The sequence below is a fragment of the Pituophis catenifer genome, unplaced genomic scaffold (assembly GCF_029215685.1).
Source record: "Pituophis catenifer annectens isolate HBS135680 unplaced genomic scaffold, rPitCat1.0.hap2 SCAF_2, whole genome shotgun sequence".
NCBI classification, from domain to species: domain Eukaryota; kingdom Metazoa; phylum Chordata; class Lepidosauria; order Squamata; family Colubridae; genus Pituophis; species Pituophis catenifer.
In genome coordinates, this window is record NW_027256882.1 from 239,166,573 (window position 1) to 239,183,605 (window position 17,033).

At 37.8% G+C, this 17,033-nt stretch overlaps 1 protein-coding gene across 1 annotated transcript; it reads right to left on the reverse strand.

Annotated features, from left to right (window-relative positions):
- Positions 1 to 9,595: 9,595 nt before the first annotated feature.
- MINAR2 (membrane integral NOTCH2 associated receptor 2) lies at positions 9,596 to 16,932 on the reverse strand. Its single transcript, XM_070935676.1, has 3 exons — positions 16,771 to 16,932; positions 11,870 to 12,112; positions 9,596 to 9,772 (listed from the first exon to the last, which is right to left on the reverse strand). The coding sequence occupies exons 1-3, from the start codon at positions 16,930 to 16,932 to the stop codon at positions 9,596 to 9,598; spliced, it is 582 nt and encodes a 193-aa protein (XP_070791777.1).
- Positions 16,933 to 17,033: the final 101 nt, after the last annotated feature.

A 17,033-nucleotide genomic window follows, 5' to 3' on the forward strand; every position in this document is an offset into this window, starting at 1 on the left:
AGTTACTTTAAAAGAATGCATTAGTGCATGCCATAGATGAAGGATTCAATAATTGATGTAAAACGGATAGCTAACCTGGAAATCTGTAGCATAAATGGGAAAATCAAGCCATCAGTATGGACCACTGCAGGAATAAATAGCAAAATTATATCAATACAATTGGATGCTGACTCTCCTATGTTGGTTATAACCAGGGGTGAAATGCGACCGGTTCGTTCCATTTCGGGCGAACCGCTATTGATAAAAACTACCAATTCGGTTGAACTGGTAGTTTAAAAAAGCTACGATCCGACGATCAGCTGTGCCGCGTGGTTTAGTTTTGCTCAAAAGCAGGAAATCCTGCTTTCTAGCGAAGCTAAACAACACGGCACAGCTGATTCCTCTCCCCCCCCCACTGTTCTACTTACCATCCCAAGCCTCCTTTTGGTGCATACTGCACATGCTGAACTGGTAGCTTTTTAAACATGCAGCACGCGTTTGGTGCACATGCCAGTGAACTGGTAGCAAACCGGTTCAGATTTCACCACTGGTTATAACACAGCATCCATTTGAGTAGCATTTCAGAAATACTAATCTAAAGCCATCAAAAATACAATATCAAATATTATACTACAGGGAGAAAAAACAAATCTATTGGAATAATGCTTTTATGTAAAATATAATAGTCAGTGAGCTTTGCTGTGAAACAGATCATGATTCAGATCGTAATTGAATGAAGAAACTTCAATTGGATTTGAATTTCATCAAATTCCTGCATGCTGTATTTCCTATCCCAAAAACAACTAAACGTAAGCTGAAATGATATTGGATGATGTTTTGCCTAGTATATTCCAGCATACTGAAGCACATCTCAAAGGTGAAATAATTTTAAAGGAAAATGTGACCCAAGGTTTTGCAAAACTCAGTAAGTTCCATATGACATTTACTAAGTGGCAGAAACTGAACTTGATTAAATAGAAGCTGAATACATTATTTCAAATGTTTATTGGAGTCCATAGGTTACACTTATGTTTCAGTAGATACAAGCAATGAAACTCGCATTCTTTTAATCCACTATTTCAAGCTAACCAACGTGCAAAAAACAACAATGACAAGTCAAGCAATTGTGAATATCCCAAGGCTGCCAGTGACACCCACAATGTCACCAGTGCCAGTGACACCCACAATCATTTTTAGAGTTCATTTACTATTATAGCAGATTTCTGCCAACTTTATTTACCACATCATCACCTTGGACACTTTTCTACAAGCAGGAAGGACATGGCAGTGGGTAAAACAGTGTGAATAAGCTTTCAAACAATCAAAAAAGGTGATATCAGACATGGTGCTCGCACATTATACACCAGTGAAAATGGTGTGTCATGCCTCAAAATGTGGCATCAACACCACAAATGGCATCACACATTATGAAGGACAGCAGTGAGTACTTAATAACCTCTGCATCACAGTCCTTCTCTGCTGCAAATAAGAATAATGCACAGATAAACACAGAACTTCTGTGCTTGCTTTTAAACATAAGACCCTTGGTGGCACAGTGGTTATAATGCAATATTGAAAGCTAACTCTGCTCATATTGCCAGGAGTTCAATTCCTTCAATCGTGACTGGTTCAAGGTTGACTCAGCCTTCCATCCTTCTGAGGTCAGTAAAACGAGGACCCAGATTGTTGGGGGCAATATGCTGACTCTGTAAGCCACTAATCAGCATATATAGAGCTGTAAAGTAATATGAAGCGGTATATGCTAAATGCTGTTGCTATTGCTATTTTAATCAGTACTTTTAGGGAAGGGGTTGATTCTAACCACATGCTCATAAACCTCTAGTGCTAATCTTTAGTAAAAAAAAATTTTTTAAAAGGCGTAATAGCTGCTTGAATACAGCATTGGGATTTATTCTCTGGAGGACACAGTACAAACAAGAGTCAAAAGGACGCATAATCATGCAAATGTGGACTGATTGCCTCATGTAGCTCTACAGAATAAGTAATCTGAAAAATGTACTGTTGGGTGGGGGTTTCTTTAACCTACTTTCAGAGATTTAGAGTTTTCCCATCACAGCTGAGATAATTTAAGGAGAAACTCTACGTGATCTGATGCTATTTCAAGTCTACATAGCAACCCAGATGTCATGAGAATATATTGACAAAAGAATCAGTATGTGGAGTCATACCATTGCCATATTAAATTCAAACTTGGCAGAGTTGAATTATGTGCAAATTGAAAGTCATCATGCTATCCAAGCTGAGGGTGTTGGTAAAGATGAAGGCATTAGCTTGCGGTTTTGTTTATTGAACAATAAATTAAACAGCTTTGAGTTGTTCAGCTTGCCAGGAATGTCCAAATGAACCCAGAATCCATATCACGTAGCCTATGGGGACGGCAGCATCATTGTGGAAAAGAAGTCCCATAGCCTTTGCAGAATGACTTGTGGCCACAACTTTTTAAACAGTAATAGATACAGGATCAGAATGCCCAGGGGTATTTGTGGCTACAACAGTATCCTATCATACAACTGCAAACAAATTGGCTGAATGTTTTAGGAGGCTCTCCACTATCTGGACAAAAAGTTACATTGAATCAAAAACTTGCACATGCTTAATTTATAAAAAGTACACACAAAACAAATTGTGAGTAGTAAGTAAGTAGAACAGTGGAGGTACTGAAATCAGCTGTGCCGCGTGAATCAGCTGAACCAGAAAGAAGGAACTGTAGGACAGGATAGGGCGGGGGCGGTGGTGGGGCCAGCTGATCATCTTAACTACCAGTTCGCGCAAACCGGGCCGAACCAGCAGCAGCCCACCACTGCTTCATGTGATCGTGACTTGTGACCTTCCTTGCTGGCTTCTTCATTGGCTTTACTTGTTGGAAGTCAGCTGGGAAGGTTGAAAATGGTGATGATGTGACTGCAAGATGCTGCAACTGTCATAATTGATAGTCAAGTGCCTGGGTCACGATCATTGCAAGGACCAGTTGTAAATCACTTTTTCAATGCTGTTGTAACTTTGAACAGTTGTTAAAGGAACGGTCATAAATCCAACATATGTAATTAGACAGACATATGTAGAACCAACATATGTAATTCACTGGAGTTAGCCTTTTTAGTAGTGTCAGTAAAGCAATCAAGAGAAAACATTTTTCCTGACTTAATTGTTAAGTAGGAAAAAGCAATCTGTTATATATTCCTAATCATCTACAAAACGACTTGAGGATAAAACCAGTGGTGGGATTCAGCCATTTCGCACCACTCCGGGAGAACCGGTTGTTAAATTACTTGAATCCCACCACTGGATAAAACATATAAAAAACGGTTGCAGGAATTGGGTATGTCTAATTTAATGAAAAGAAGGACTAGGGATGACATGATAGCAGTGTTCCAATATCTGAGGGGCTGCCACAAAGAAGAGGGAGTCAAGCTATTCTACAAAACACCTGAAGGCAGGATAGGAGGCAATGGATGGAAACTAATCAAGGAGAGAAGCAATCTAGAACCAAGGAGAAATTTCCTGAAAGAACTATTGATCAGTGGACTCACTAGCCTCCAGAAGTTGTGAATGCTCCAACACTGGAAATTTTTAAGAAGAGATTGAACAACCATTTGTCTGAAATGATATAGGGTTTCCTGCTTGAGCAGGTGGTTGGACTGGAAGATCTCCAGGATCTCTTCCAAATCTTGTTATTCTGTTAAAACACAAACGTTTTAGGAAAGACTACTCTGGATTGCAGTATAATAATGTCACCAGGTGGCAGCAGATCATGGAAATCCAATTCCAAAACTAGATGGCAGCAATACAAACTACTTCAAGTTAGAGGTTTAAAGGTGAAAAAGACTATCCCAACTCAAACACAACCTACTTCTCCTCCCCCTCTCTTCCTCCCCTCACATACACAAAGCTTGGTTTAGAAAGGCTCGTTATTGGCTGCCTTCCTGGAAAGTACAATATTTTTGTTTTAGGTCTCCACCCATCAACTTTAGTTATGTACATAAATAGATTTCTTTTTAATATTTCCTGTTGTTCACTTTTTTAAAAAAAATGTAGCAATGAGCAGAATAACAGTGAAGAGTATGTTCAGTTCTTTTAGGAATGCAAGTTAATGTTCAAAAGAGTTCAGTTATTATGAACTGCAATCTAGTTTCTACACCATGATGCAAATTATTGCCCCCCCATGCTTTATTCAATTAATTAACTGTAAATTATTTTCACTTTCCTAGCATTCAAATCTATTCCAAATTCTGCTGTGAAATTCTGATTCTATTCCATCTATGTTACTTCTGCTTTATTAGAATCTAGTAGCAAACAAGTATAGAAAGCTCAGGAGGGCTTGATGACAATAGATTTTGAGGCTTTATCAACATTTTCCTTTAAAATGTGTCCTTATAAATCAAATAGCCTAATCTTTGGTGTTCTCACACAACACAAAGTCTGTCAGAGGTTAGAAGAACCACAAAAAATGCTTAAAGCCAAAGTGGTTTTATGTTCTAAAATCCTGGCCCAACTCAGTGGAAACACAGGAGAACTGAAATTTTTATAGGTGGAAATATTGCTGCTGTCCTGGGCTCATTTCCACATATTCATATGTTCACCAAAATACATCAGACTAAATGATTTTGTCTCAAAATCCACATCTAACATTTGAACATACTCATTTAGAGTTGTATTAGTGGTTCCAATATACATGCAATTAGGCTATAAGGGTAGATGAGTCCATTGTAAAAGAAGCTAATTAGACTATATTTATTTTTTTGACATGATTTGCATTGTTAGAAGAAAGTTCTAGGTTCAAATTCAGGCTGAGTCAAATAAAGAATACACAAGACAAGTTGCATGGAACAGAGGCAGAATTTACATAACAGCATAACTGCAGTATAGCTATCAAAAGGTAGGCTACACAATCAGAATGCCGAGAGTAGTAATAGTGGGCTTTGATTGCGTGGATGTGATAATTGAGGTGCTTTTGCCCTGAGGATGTAGGCAGTCCAACGAGGAAAGTCATCTCTTGCCCTGCAACATCTTTTCTAGGTGTGGAATTTTATGAGGGGTCTGGCATTGGCTCCGCAACCCAACAAGACAGGCACAGACTTCAACGGATAATTAGAACTGCAGAAAAAACAATTGCTACCAACCTACCTTCCATTGAGGACCTGTATACTGCATGAGTCAAAAAGAGGGCTGTGAAAATATCTACAGATCCTTCGCATTCTGTACATAAATTGTTTCAACTTCTACCCTCAATAGAAGGTAGACACTATAGGGCACTGCACACCAGAACAATTAGACACAAGGACAGGTTTTTCCCGAATGCCATCACTCTGCTAAACTGCAATTCCCCCAGTATTTTCAAACTATTTACTAAGACTGTATTACTATTATTCTTCTCATCCTTCCTATTACCTATCTCCTCCCACTTACGATTATAACCTTGTTGCTTGTATCTCTACGGTTTATATTGTTTTATTTGTTTCCTAGTATGATTTGATTGCTTATTTAGTAACCTATGACTATCACTAAGTGTTGTATCTTATGATTCTTGATGAATGTATTTTTTGTTCTTTTCTTTTTATGTACACTGCGAGCATATGTACTCAAGACAAATTCCTTGTGTGTCCAATGACACTTTGCCAACAAAGAATTCTATTCTATTCTATTCTATTCTATTCTATTCTATTCTATTCTATTCTATTCTATTCTATTCTATTCTATTCTATTCTATTCTATTCTATCCTATCCTATTCTATTCTATTCTATTCTATTCTATCTGGCAGCAAGGAACAGATTTACATATCCTTGAAGGAATTTTGCTTTGTGATTGATTTGCCAGTATCTTCTGGGTCAGGGGTGGGTTCTAAATTTTTTTTACTACCGGTTCTGTGGGCGTGGCTTATTTTGTGGGTGTGGCTTAGAGGTCATGTGACTAGGTGGGCGTGGCTAGCTGATCAGAGTCATTTCTGGAAGGTCCTCACACTTACGACCAGTCCTCGCACTTACGACCCAACTCATTTGTTTGCTTTTAACACTGATCAGCTGTAGGACGGCCCTTTGAAGCCCCGCGGCAAGAGTTTAAACAGTTTTTTTCATCAGCTGGGACTCAGGAGGCAGCAATAGATTGGGGGTGGGACCAAATAAAAGGTAAGAATAACGTGGGGGCGGTGGGGGGGGTGGGAGGGCGGGGGGGGGAGAACCAGTTTGGTGGCATCATATCGTCACCGCTACCGGCTCGGCCGAACCGGACCGAACCGGGAGGAACCCATCACTGTTCTGGCTTCTTGGCGATTGCACTTTGTCAATTTCAGTCTACATAGGATGAAAAGGTTTTAAGCAATTTTTATACCTTTGTATGTGGGTGAGAAAAGTTTTTGTTTTCTAATGGTATAATTCCATGACTTCTAACAGTATCTTATTGCAATTGTGTATTATTTTGTGTATTTCTAGTCTCCAATTTTCAGGGACCTTTCTGATAAAATCCACCTATGCTGTACGTTAGGGGATTTTAAAGTAGATGTGAACCAAACCTGTGAGACATAACGTCGTTCTTTTCTGATCTCATCGAAGTTAAAAATGTAGACAAATTTAGTCAGAATTTCCAAAGTGCTGGAAAATCATCATGACACAGAAAAAATAAAGTTATTAGAATGGTTTGCTTAAAATTTAAACAATCAAAGTGATATGTATTGAATTATTGAATATGCGTCTTTCTTTTCTAATACTAATTTTGGTGCCAAATGAAACTGATGAGCAGATAAAGGATGTTAAAAAAAGTGTTTATTTAGTATATATAGTAAATAGTTTCAGGATTCATGGATGACAAGATATACCAATGAACACAACCTAGTTGGCTCCAATTGAGTTGGAGGAAAGATCATAATTCTTTCAGTAACTATCAGCCAAGATAATAAATACACTTACAAATGTCAACAAAAGAAACCGTCAGTTGCAGAAGGAAAGTAATAGGGTTCTTGTTTTCAGGTTTTGCATGTGAAACCAAATGGGCCCTGTCTAAGGCCCATAAATAAATACATACATACAGTATTTGTGTTTTTATCTGTGTTTATACATTTACACACACACATACATACATACATACATTATGTAGATATGTATATACAGTGAGAGGGGGGAGAAGAGGAGAGGGGAGGGGAGGGGAGAGAGAGAGAGGGAGAGGGAGAGGGAGAGAGAGAGGGGGAGGGCAGGCACTAGGAATTATTTATTAAATTCTACATGGAGCTGTCCTAGAAAAGCATTCTGGTGCAAAATGCAGAGGTGCAGGTGATTATGTGTACTCCTAGAATAGCAAATGTTACACCTCTGCTCTGTGAGCTGCGTTAATTGCCGGTTTGCTTCCAGGTTCAATTGAAAGTGCTGGTTTTTATCTTTAAAGCCCATGTGTCATGGGGATGGGTTATTTAAGGGACCCCTCTCTCTCTAGTTATATCAACCCATCAGGTCCAGCAGGAGGATAAGTTACAGGTCCCATCTGCTAAAGTGCTTCATCTGTTGAGACCCAAAAGATAGGCCTTTTCTACTGTGACCCCCACCAGGGGTGAAATCTATAATTTTTTGCTACCGGTTCTGTGGGCGTGGCTTAATTAGTGGGCAGGACTTGGTGGTCAGGTGACTGGGTGGGTGTGGCTTGTTGGTCAGGTTGGTGTGGCCAAGTTGACGTCACTTCTTTGCCCTTTTTAACCTACAAAACACAACACAACATAACTGGCTCACTCACAATGTAAAAGCAGCTGTGCTAGACCCAAAATGGCCCTTGCAACAATCAGGAACCTCACACAGCCACAAAAAGCCACAAAAACCAACTTTCACACTTTACACACCCACAACACAACACAACACAACACAACAGGCTCACCCACAATGTAAAAGCAGCTGTACTAGACCCAAAATGGCCCCTGCAACAAGCAGGAACCTCACACAGCCCCAAAAAGCCCCAAAACCCAACTTTCACTCTTTACACACACAAAATTCCACATACAGCTTTGTGAGATTTTGTGTGTTTGTGTAGTTAGAGTGAAACACTACAGAAACACACAAAATCTCAGAAAGCTGCAGAAATATTATTTTATTTTATTTTTATATAAAAGCAGCTAAATTTAAAACTTCCTAAACTTTAAATGGCTAGGTCTAAAAAAAGAACAACTAAAAAAAAACCCAATTAACTATTTTTTTTAAACCTCCCAAAGGGGAAAAAAACTTACAGGCAGGCAGGCACGCAGGCAGGCAGGCAGAAAGAGCTGCTAACTGATGAGCTTGATTGCAGGCAGGGAGATTCAGTTGCTTGCTGTTGCAATGGATTGCAGGGATTACAGCAAGCGAAGCAAGGCAGGCGTGCGAAGGTAAGCAAGCTGGAGGCTGGGGGGAAGGGATTTTTGCTACCGGTTCTCCAAACTGCCCGCCACCATCGCTACCTACTCGCCCGAGCCGGTCTGAACCGGGAGCATTTCATCCCTGGTCCCCACCCTGTGAAACATCTCTCCCCTGAGGTAAAGTTGGCCCCAAACTATTGGCATTTATAAACCTCCTCAAAACTTGGTATGTGTGTGTGTGTGTGTGTGTGTGTGTGTTTCTTTAGTAGACTTGGTGAGTCAGAGAAATGGAGAGCCAGCAAGATGATTATATTGTATGAAGGATGCTGGTTCATTCCCTTTCAGCTTTATTTCTATTTTTTATTCTATATTTATTTATAATAGTTGCATTTCAATTGTTTCCATTGTCTGCCCACTAACTATGCTGCCCGGAGTCACGTCTGTGAGATGGACAGCTATATAAATCTGATTCTTGTTGTTGTTGTTGTTGTTGTTGTTGTTGTTGTGCCATATCTGTCATCGGACATTGGCGATCATGTTGGTAATCCTATTTTTGTCAACAGCCGTATGAAAAAGTGCCGCTGAGTTTTGTCAAACCAGCCCCTTAGGTTTTGAAGCCATGATGTTCTTCTTCTGCCTGGACCTCGTTTGGCTTCAATCTTTCCCTGAAGGATTAAGTGAAGTATGCCGTATTTTTCTGGTTGTCACATCACATCTCCAAAATATTCTAACTTTTGCTTTTTAATATATAAATCTGATACTTAAATAAATAATTAAATAAACATAACTGTTATCTGTTGAGTTTACCACAAGTACTTGGATTCACAGAACACAGTAAGTTTTAATCCATGATTTATTTTTTAAAAAGTGTATCACATTACGATTCAAGGCAATGTGAAATCAGACCAATACCTTTAGAGTCACATGACAGATGGGCATTTTACATTTGCAGTATAGTTTCAATTTCAAAGTACTTCCAAAGAAAATTTCTACTATATGTTACACTGATTCATTAACCAATGTTTTTCCTCAATGTAAAGCCACCATCACTAGTTGATTTTAGATTGCCCTCCTAGGAGATTTTATAGATCTCTGTTTAAAAGCAAATTAGAAAGTTAGACCCAGATCAAGTTTGTTGCATTTAATTCTTTCTGAAATCATGGGAATTAAATTAAAGCAAGGCTGACTAATTTAATTGATCTTAATAGTAGTAACAATTTTAGTCAAAGAAATGTAAAAGAAAAAGGAAAGGATTGTGCAATAAACTTTTAATAGCTGGATTTGGCTCCTCAGATCAACATGATGCAGGCTGCTACAGCAGCCATCACAATACCAGCTAGCAATACAAGGAGCATGATAAGACAGTGTCTAGACCGTTTTCCTTCTCTCTCCTTCTTTTTCAACAAGGTATCATATCCTGGAGTGTAAATATCTTCCATCCAGTACTGTAAATCATTTGGATTTTCCTACAAGAAAGTTAATTTGAGTTTTCTTATGCATGGACCATAACTGGATATAATTGAGCATACTTAGCAATAAATCACATCCCACTTTCTAATACATATGGTAACTGGATTTAGCCATGGGCATAAAATTAGACTGTCTCCCTGCCCCAGATGGGGGTGGGTGGGTGAATAACCTTTTGGTATTTGTATCCTATCCTTTTATGTTTGGATTATGTTTGGATAATCTATGTTTAACTTTTCGCATCCATGAACAACATGGCCCAGGTTGCAATGCTTTCAATGGTGAAAGCATTGTTATATACACATCTCTTTTAATTTCTGTCTTCAGTAAATAGGTTTAAGCAGCTATTAAACTGTTTTTTTGTTTAAAAAAGAGAATGAAAAAGTCATACTGAATTTTGATGGCATTACCTTGAGGGACTGGGCTTCCACAGGGAGAAAGGGATCAACTGTATCACACGTACTTTGTATGCACATGCATTTTATGATACAACTGACATGGATGAAGAATTTGTATCTTTTGCACAATAACATCATAACTTAGTTATGCAATCATGCCTTCTACTGGATGCATTTGGAGGAAGGGGGAACAAAAATGAAAGAAGAGCTTAGAAAATGCAGGGAATTAATCAGACATGGATTGCTAATCCTAAATTAGATGAACAAGTATATTTATGAGATGTAATGATGATATCATTTAGTTGGCTAATGAATCATCTGCAAACAAAGAACCAGCTCAGAGAGCACAAAGGACAATTCAATTTTATGCTATGTATATTCTCTTCTATTGGAATATTTTATCCATCCAAAGAGGTACAGGACTGATAGTCTATTAATTTCTTATTGATCTGCAAAATGCTGAAACAATGAAACACCTAGTCTTAGCTTAGGTGCTCCCACATGAGTTACAACAATTAAAACACATTGCAAGGGTTTCTTTGTTTACTTTTGCTTCATGTAGAGAAGCTCCTTCTATAAAAGGAATTCTTCCTCCTTCCTTTTTTTCTTGTTTTTCATTTTTAATGGTACAAGAAATTAAGATCTAAGGAAATTAAAAGTCTAGATGCTAAATTAAATTGTCTAGATGCTAAAAAGTCTTTCTTTTCCAAGGCTCAAAACATTTTAAGGACAAATAAAACACACTTTTCTGAGGGAAAAAAATCATAAGAACTTGTTTGGTTTACTATTAATATTGTACCTAGTCAAATCATACAACTTCCTGCTTGATGATATCAGTGTAGAACAAAGCTACATGTCCGTTGATTCCATTTCAAGAAATTTGGTGATTTGAATGGATTCCCATCATGATTTCAAAGATTGCATAAATTTTAGTAGCATTTTCAAAAACTAGGGGAAATATCACACTATTGTTTCAATCAATTTTTCCCTCCACATTCTTACATACAAGCATTGCATTCTTAAATCAAATCATTTTCACTAGCATATAATGTGTGAAACAATAGAAGGGAAAACTATCACACAACAATTGTCAAAAAATATATTCAAGGACACAAAGCAGTATGTGTGGTTTCATTTCCATTTGTTTACATTTAATTAACATCAAAATGATATTTTTTTTTCTTCTGTTCAATCTACCCCAAGGTTACCCAGGTGGGACTAGATCTTATAGCCTCCCAGTTTCTAGCCTAATTCCGTAACCTTTACACCAAACTGGTTCTAAATGTAAGTGGAAAAGAAACCACAAATAATGCTTTCTGCTCTTAAACATATAATTTAAGTACTGCTGTAACTAAATATTAACTAAACTGCCAAGGAGTTAGTAGTAGTGCTGTACTTTCAGGTTACTAATGATGAAGACCAATGTCTTTTCAACATACCCTTACTTACTGACATCTTAAAAAGCCATGTTGAGAAATGCTATCCATTTCCTTTGACAGATCCTTTGATGTGAAAGATAGGCCATCTTGTCTAACCTTTTGACCTCCAGAAGGACAAATGGATAGTATATCCTATTCCCAAGCCTATCAGTTTGCATTGCTCTTCTCTTTTATTCATTAATTATTGTACATTTTTATTTTCAATTCTCAGTTGCATAAAAATCCCATGTTATTGTTTCTGTAGTACTGGGAAGTGTACCTTTAGATACCGAGGCAGGCTAGAGTTGGAATGCCTATCATAATCTTGAACTGTCCATGATGGGTTATGTCTCCTTTTCTCCCAACAATCATTGGCAAGGATCCCATCATAGAGAGGGTTGCTTTTGATGGTTGATTTCAAAGTGACAGGCGTAATATGCTTTCCAAGAGCTTTGTCAATCATTGCTAGGTGAAGCGGGTACAGCTGCCAAACAGGCTGTTCCTGGATGTTTTTCTTTTCTCTCTAGAAAGCACACACAATAAAAGAGGGTTATTATTCAGTTCCCTAAAGTTCAACCTTATGTTCAGGATGTAGTCTGAGTGAAATTACTTCAGAGAAATGATCAGTCGGTGGTACTGAAAAGATACTGTTGAGAAAAACAATAGCACTGTTTTCTCCTTGTAATTGGGTCAAACCATTGGACAAATATGAATGACTCTTTAATAAGAGGAAAGATTTGTATAAGATAAAACAAACACTCAGGGTATTCAGATTAAAATTGGTATGAAGACATGATGTAGAACAAATACTTCAAAGCACCAATTAGTAGCTATGTCTAAGTAGATATTTTAAGAGGTACTTCAAGGCATATTAGCAGGAATAGCATTCCCATAATTTTGCATTGCTTGGGCAGTCATCCTCCCAGTGAACTCAGTATGGCTGCCCAAATGGTTTGTTGAACTTCATAGATTCTCCAATATTTATGCATGTCATGCATAGTTTGATACATAATACGCTATCAAGGGTTTCCATATCTCTATGATGATGATGTATCTCTGAACTCACCATTTTTTCTAAACAAAAAGCTCTAAGTACCATTCCACAATGGATCTGTTCAAAGTCTCCAGGTATTTTAGTAGCCTTTTCTGCAATTCTTTCTGTATACCCTCTCATCCCAAATTGAACGCAGCCTAGGGAGATCTACTTTGCATCTCCTCACTGAGAGTTGTTCTATAAAGAGACTCAAGTGACAATCTTCTTGGAATTGGCAGCCAAATAATAGAATCCCAATGCATTTCTCCCAGGAGATCATATTGGCTTTATTTCAGTGTCAAATCAAGCAGATTGTACTAAACCTTTTATATGTCAATGATAGTGACTCCAGCTGTATTTATAGTGGTCAAGTCAGCGCAACTAGTCTCTAAAGTTTTCTTGGTAGCATTTTTGGAAGTGATTTGCTTCTTCTTAAGGCTAAGAGAAAGTGGCTGGCCCAAAGTCACCCACTTGGCTTTGTGCTTAAGGAAGGACTAGAACTCAGTCTCACAGATTGTAGTCTGATAGTCTAACCATTATAACCATGATGGTGAACCTGTGGCACATGTGCCAGAGGTGGCACACAGTGCCCTCTCTGATGGCAAGTGAGCCGTTGCCCCAGTTCAGCTCTGCTGCGCATGCACACACCCCTCCTGCCGGCCAGCTGGTCTTCAGGTCTCTGCCACGCATGTGCAGGGGACGGGATGTGTGCAGGGTGCCATGCAGACATATGCAGGGGGCGGGGTGCATGCGGGGGCGCATGCGCATTGCCTTTTGGGGGTTCAGGCACGTGCACTTTGGGCACTTGGTCTGGAAAAGGTTAGCCAGCACTACACTATACCAAATGGGAAATCTCAATGTTTATTCGAATATTTATCTATTTATTAATAAAATTTTATAGCTGCACATCTCACAAAAAGCTATTCTGGGCTATGTGTCTGTGTGTGCATGTGTGTGTGTGCACATATATATGTGCACATGTGTGTGTATGTGTATAATTTTAAAATAAAATGTGTTTATAGGCAAATTTAACAGTATTCAGATAAATGATCAGAATTTTCTCATCATTTTTCTTTTTAGATTTATATCCTGCCTTTTCTCTAAAAGCTCTGGGTTCATAACACTCCCAGCCCCATTAATAATACTGACCTGCCTTGTCATTCATTGGATTGGATTTGCCTTTTTTAGGAACTCAAGACAGTGTACAAAGTGCTGTCTCCTTTTATTTTTTTGCCACATTAACAAAGCCATGAGGCTGGTTGGGCTGACAAATAGTTTGACTGGCTGAGACTGGACTTGCGATTCCCTGATCTCTTTTTGAGGTGCAGTTGCCCATATTTGGTATGGTATTTCTAATACAGCTGCACTGTACATGTGTATAAAGCTAATGCAATAACACCATTTTGCCCAGTAAAACTAGGATGTTATCATTTCCTGGAGAACTTTGCCATTTTTTATCTCAAACATCTGCACAGCATTTGTTCTGAGAAATCTTTAATTATTTTTACATGTAAATGTTCATTGGAGTAATTTCAACTACGGTTCAGGGCCCAAGGTTATAAACAATAACTCTTTTGTTGGCATACTTATATTTAAAATGTGGAAAATTGATTTGTCCAAAACATTCAAAGGTCTTTGGAAACTCTATAATTAAGAATAAACTTGTTCCAAACTAATCACCATATCTTAGTATAATATTAACGTTTTTCTATTATTAGAGTTTCAACTTCCAAATGCTATTTATGTAAGAATAGTTGGATAAGATGAAATACTTGTATGCATATGGTTTTGCATAGCACTTGAAGAAAACTCAGCTAATTTTAGTATTATTTGTGGATTATTTAATTTTACTCTCTGATAACTGACAGAGTAAGATAAAAAAGCATTGGATAAAAACATTTTGGTTTGAAATAGAAGTTACTTAATAGATTGAGAAATATTTTACTTCCACCTCTATAGAGAATAGACTAAACTTCTAGATGAAGAACAAATAAGCACACATGGATATATTAATCTGAATGAAGTGTTTGTGACATCCTGATAGCCTCGCATATGCAATTTATATGAGGCACTGAGTTCTAAGAAACAACTTTTTTTCAAAAACAAATTCATAGGCAGAAATTCTAGCTTACCCTCAAGATTTAATGAGCCCCAGAATCCAGGTCATTATTCATATCCTTCTCTATACAAAACACACTGGTAGTAATGAATCCTTAACCTCATTTGTCCTTAAACCAGCATATGGTTCTTCCTTGATCATTCATCCTACATATGGTATACATGTGTAGTTTAATACCAGAACTTGAAATATTATTATTTCTATTTTTAATAGTAAAAATACTTTAAAATAGTTTAGGCTAACATTCCGAACTTATTTATTTTGAAGTAAATCCTGCTGAAATCAATGAATCCCATTACTGAGATAAAGTAAAGGTAAAGGTTCCCCTCGCACATGTGCTAGTCATTCCCGATTCTAGGGGGCGGTGCTTATCTCTGTTTCAAAGCCGAAGAGCCAGCAAAGACGTCACCGTGGTCATGTGGCCAGCATGACTAAACACCAAAGGCGCGTGGAACACTGTTACCTTCCCACCAAAGGTGGTCCCTATTTTTGTACTTGCATTTTTTATGTGCTTTCGAACTGCTAGGTTGGCAGAAGCAGGAACAAGTAATGGGAGCTCACCCCGTTACACGGCACTATGGATTCGAATCGCTGAACTGCCGATCTTTCGATTGACAAGCTCAGCATCTTAGCCACTGAGCCACCATGTCCCTATATTACTGATATATGTATGTATGTATGTATGTATGTATGTATGTATGTACGTATGTATGTATCTATGTATAATTTTGACAATCCATTCTGGGACATCTATTTTAAGTTATATTTTGTAGACGGCAGGGTAATGACCTTGATGGAAAAGCCAGTGCAAAACAATGATCACATAAATGGGGCTTGAGTAGATAAAGTGAGGGTGATGGAAGTTCAGATTTACAAGATTCTAACTATAACTGTTACAATAAAAGTGATAACCTAAATAGCATTGGTTTTTTTTAATCTGGTCTATTTTATTGGGCTGATATTTATATAGTATAGGTGCTTAGTAGTGCTTTTTTCATTTCATTTTTAATTATTAGGGTAATACCTTTAATAGGCCAACTTAAGTTCTTGAACAATATGCAAACCTTCAAGAGCTGTTCATCAGACTAGATATTACGAAAGGTAGATGGGAGGTATTATGACAGGAAAAATAGACAAAAAAGAAATAATTAAGTCTGCATCTTGAGATAAAATATAGCAACAAATTACAATTACAGTATTAGGCATTATGGGATATGGAAAAAAATTTCAGACGGTAGCTGGATTGCTGGAGTAAAAACAAGGAAACAAATAACTCTGGATTCCTTTGTATTCAAGATTCCATAAAAAAAATAACAGCCAGCTATTTGTCCATGTCTTTAAAAAAGTCGGCTTAAGTTAAAAGAATAGAACTTTTCCTGTGCTGTTGGATAAGATCCATGAAAATATGGCAAGTAAAGACAAGATGCCAACGTACTTAAGTGGAAAGTTTCACTTCATTGAGAATCTTTTATTATAAGAAAATGCTTAAGTTGTTTTTGATGGCCCTTAGCACAGAGCAGGAAATCTTGTTCATCTGCTTTATGTACAGGATTCAGCAGTGAGCCAAGTAGTGAGCCACAATAGTGGCTGCAAAAGCAGGTTTCTTCCCCTGGGTTCAGGATCCACACAATTCAAGTAGGACAGCTAAACAATACCATCACCACAAAGCTCTCTGCTTTGGCCTGACTTTCTTCCCTATCATTTTACCACTATTAATTTAAAATATGTCTTCACCCAAAATAATAACCTTGTCAGGGTGAAAATGGAGGAGGAAAAGAACAGAGAGTTGGTTATTGTTTTGTAGCAACTAAGGAACAGAACACTTCCTCACTTTTAGTTGTTTCCCTTAGATTAAATATAAAATGTTGTGTGACACTACTGTCTTGCATATATTCTTACTGAACGCTTGTCAAAAGCTCAAAAGCAAAAGAAGCATGCACAAGAATTGCCAAAAGTTTGGAAACTCTGCTTCCATGACAACAGTGCATTATGTCAAATTAAAACCAAGCCTGGAACTTAAGCTACTTACCTGTGAATAGACTCGATTGTGCCACTTCTGTTCTTCAGGAAAAGGTTCTTCTGGAAAATTTGCCAACCAGGTTTGTAAAAAGGCTGATGTTTTTGCTAAGGACTTCACTTCTAGCTGAAGGAATTTATCAGGGTTGTTATTTGGCAATGCAGAGAAATCCATCTTTCTCCTTTACCTTTTAGTGTAACCGACTTACTCTACTCAGCAGCTAGTTTTGCTTTCAATAATTAATTAAGTGAACAAAGATAGGGCTTTTCTGGTCC

What these genes read in the sequence shown, in the direction of transcription:
- MINAR2 (XM_070935676.1), bottom strand. Translation starts at nt 16,932, where the DNA reads ATGGATTTCTCTGCATTGCCAAATAACAACCCTGATAAATTCCTTCAG. An exon ending in ACAATCGAGTCTATTCACAG is followed by an intron (nt 12,113 to 16,770) that starts GTAAGTAGCTTA and finishes TGTGCTTTCTAG; the next exon opens with AGAGAAAAGAAAAACATCCA. An exon ending in GCCTGCCTCGGTATCTAAAG is followed by an intron (nt 9,773 to 11,869) that starts GTACACTTCCCA and finishes ACTTTCTTGTAG; the next exon opens with GAAAATCCAAATGATTTACA.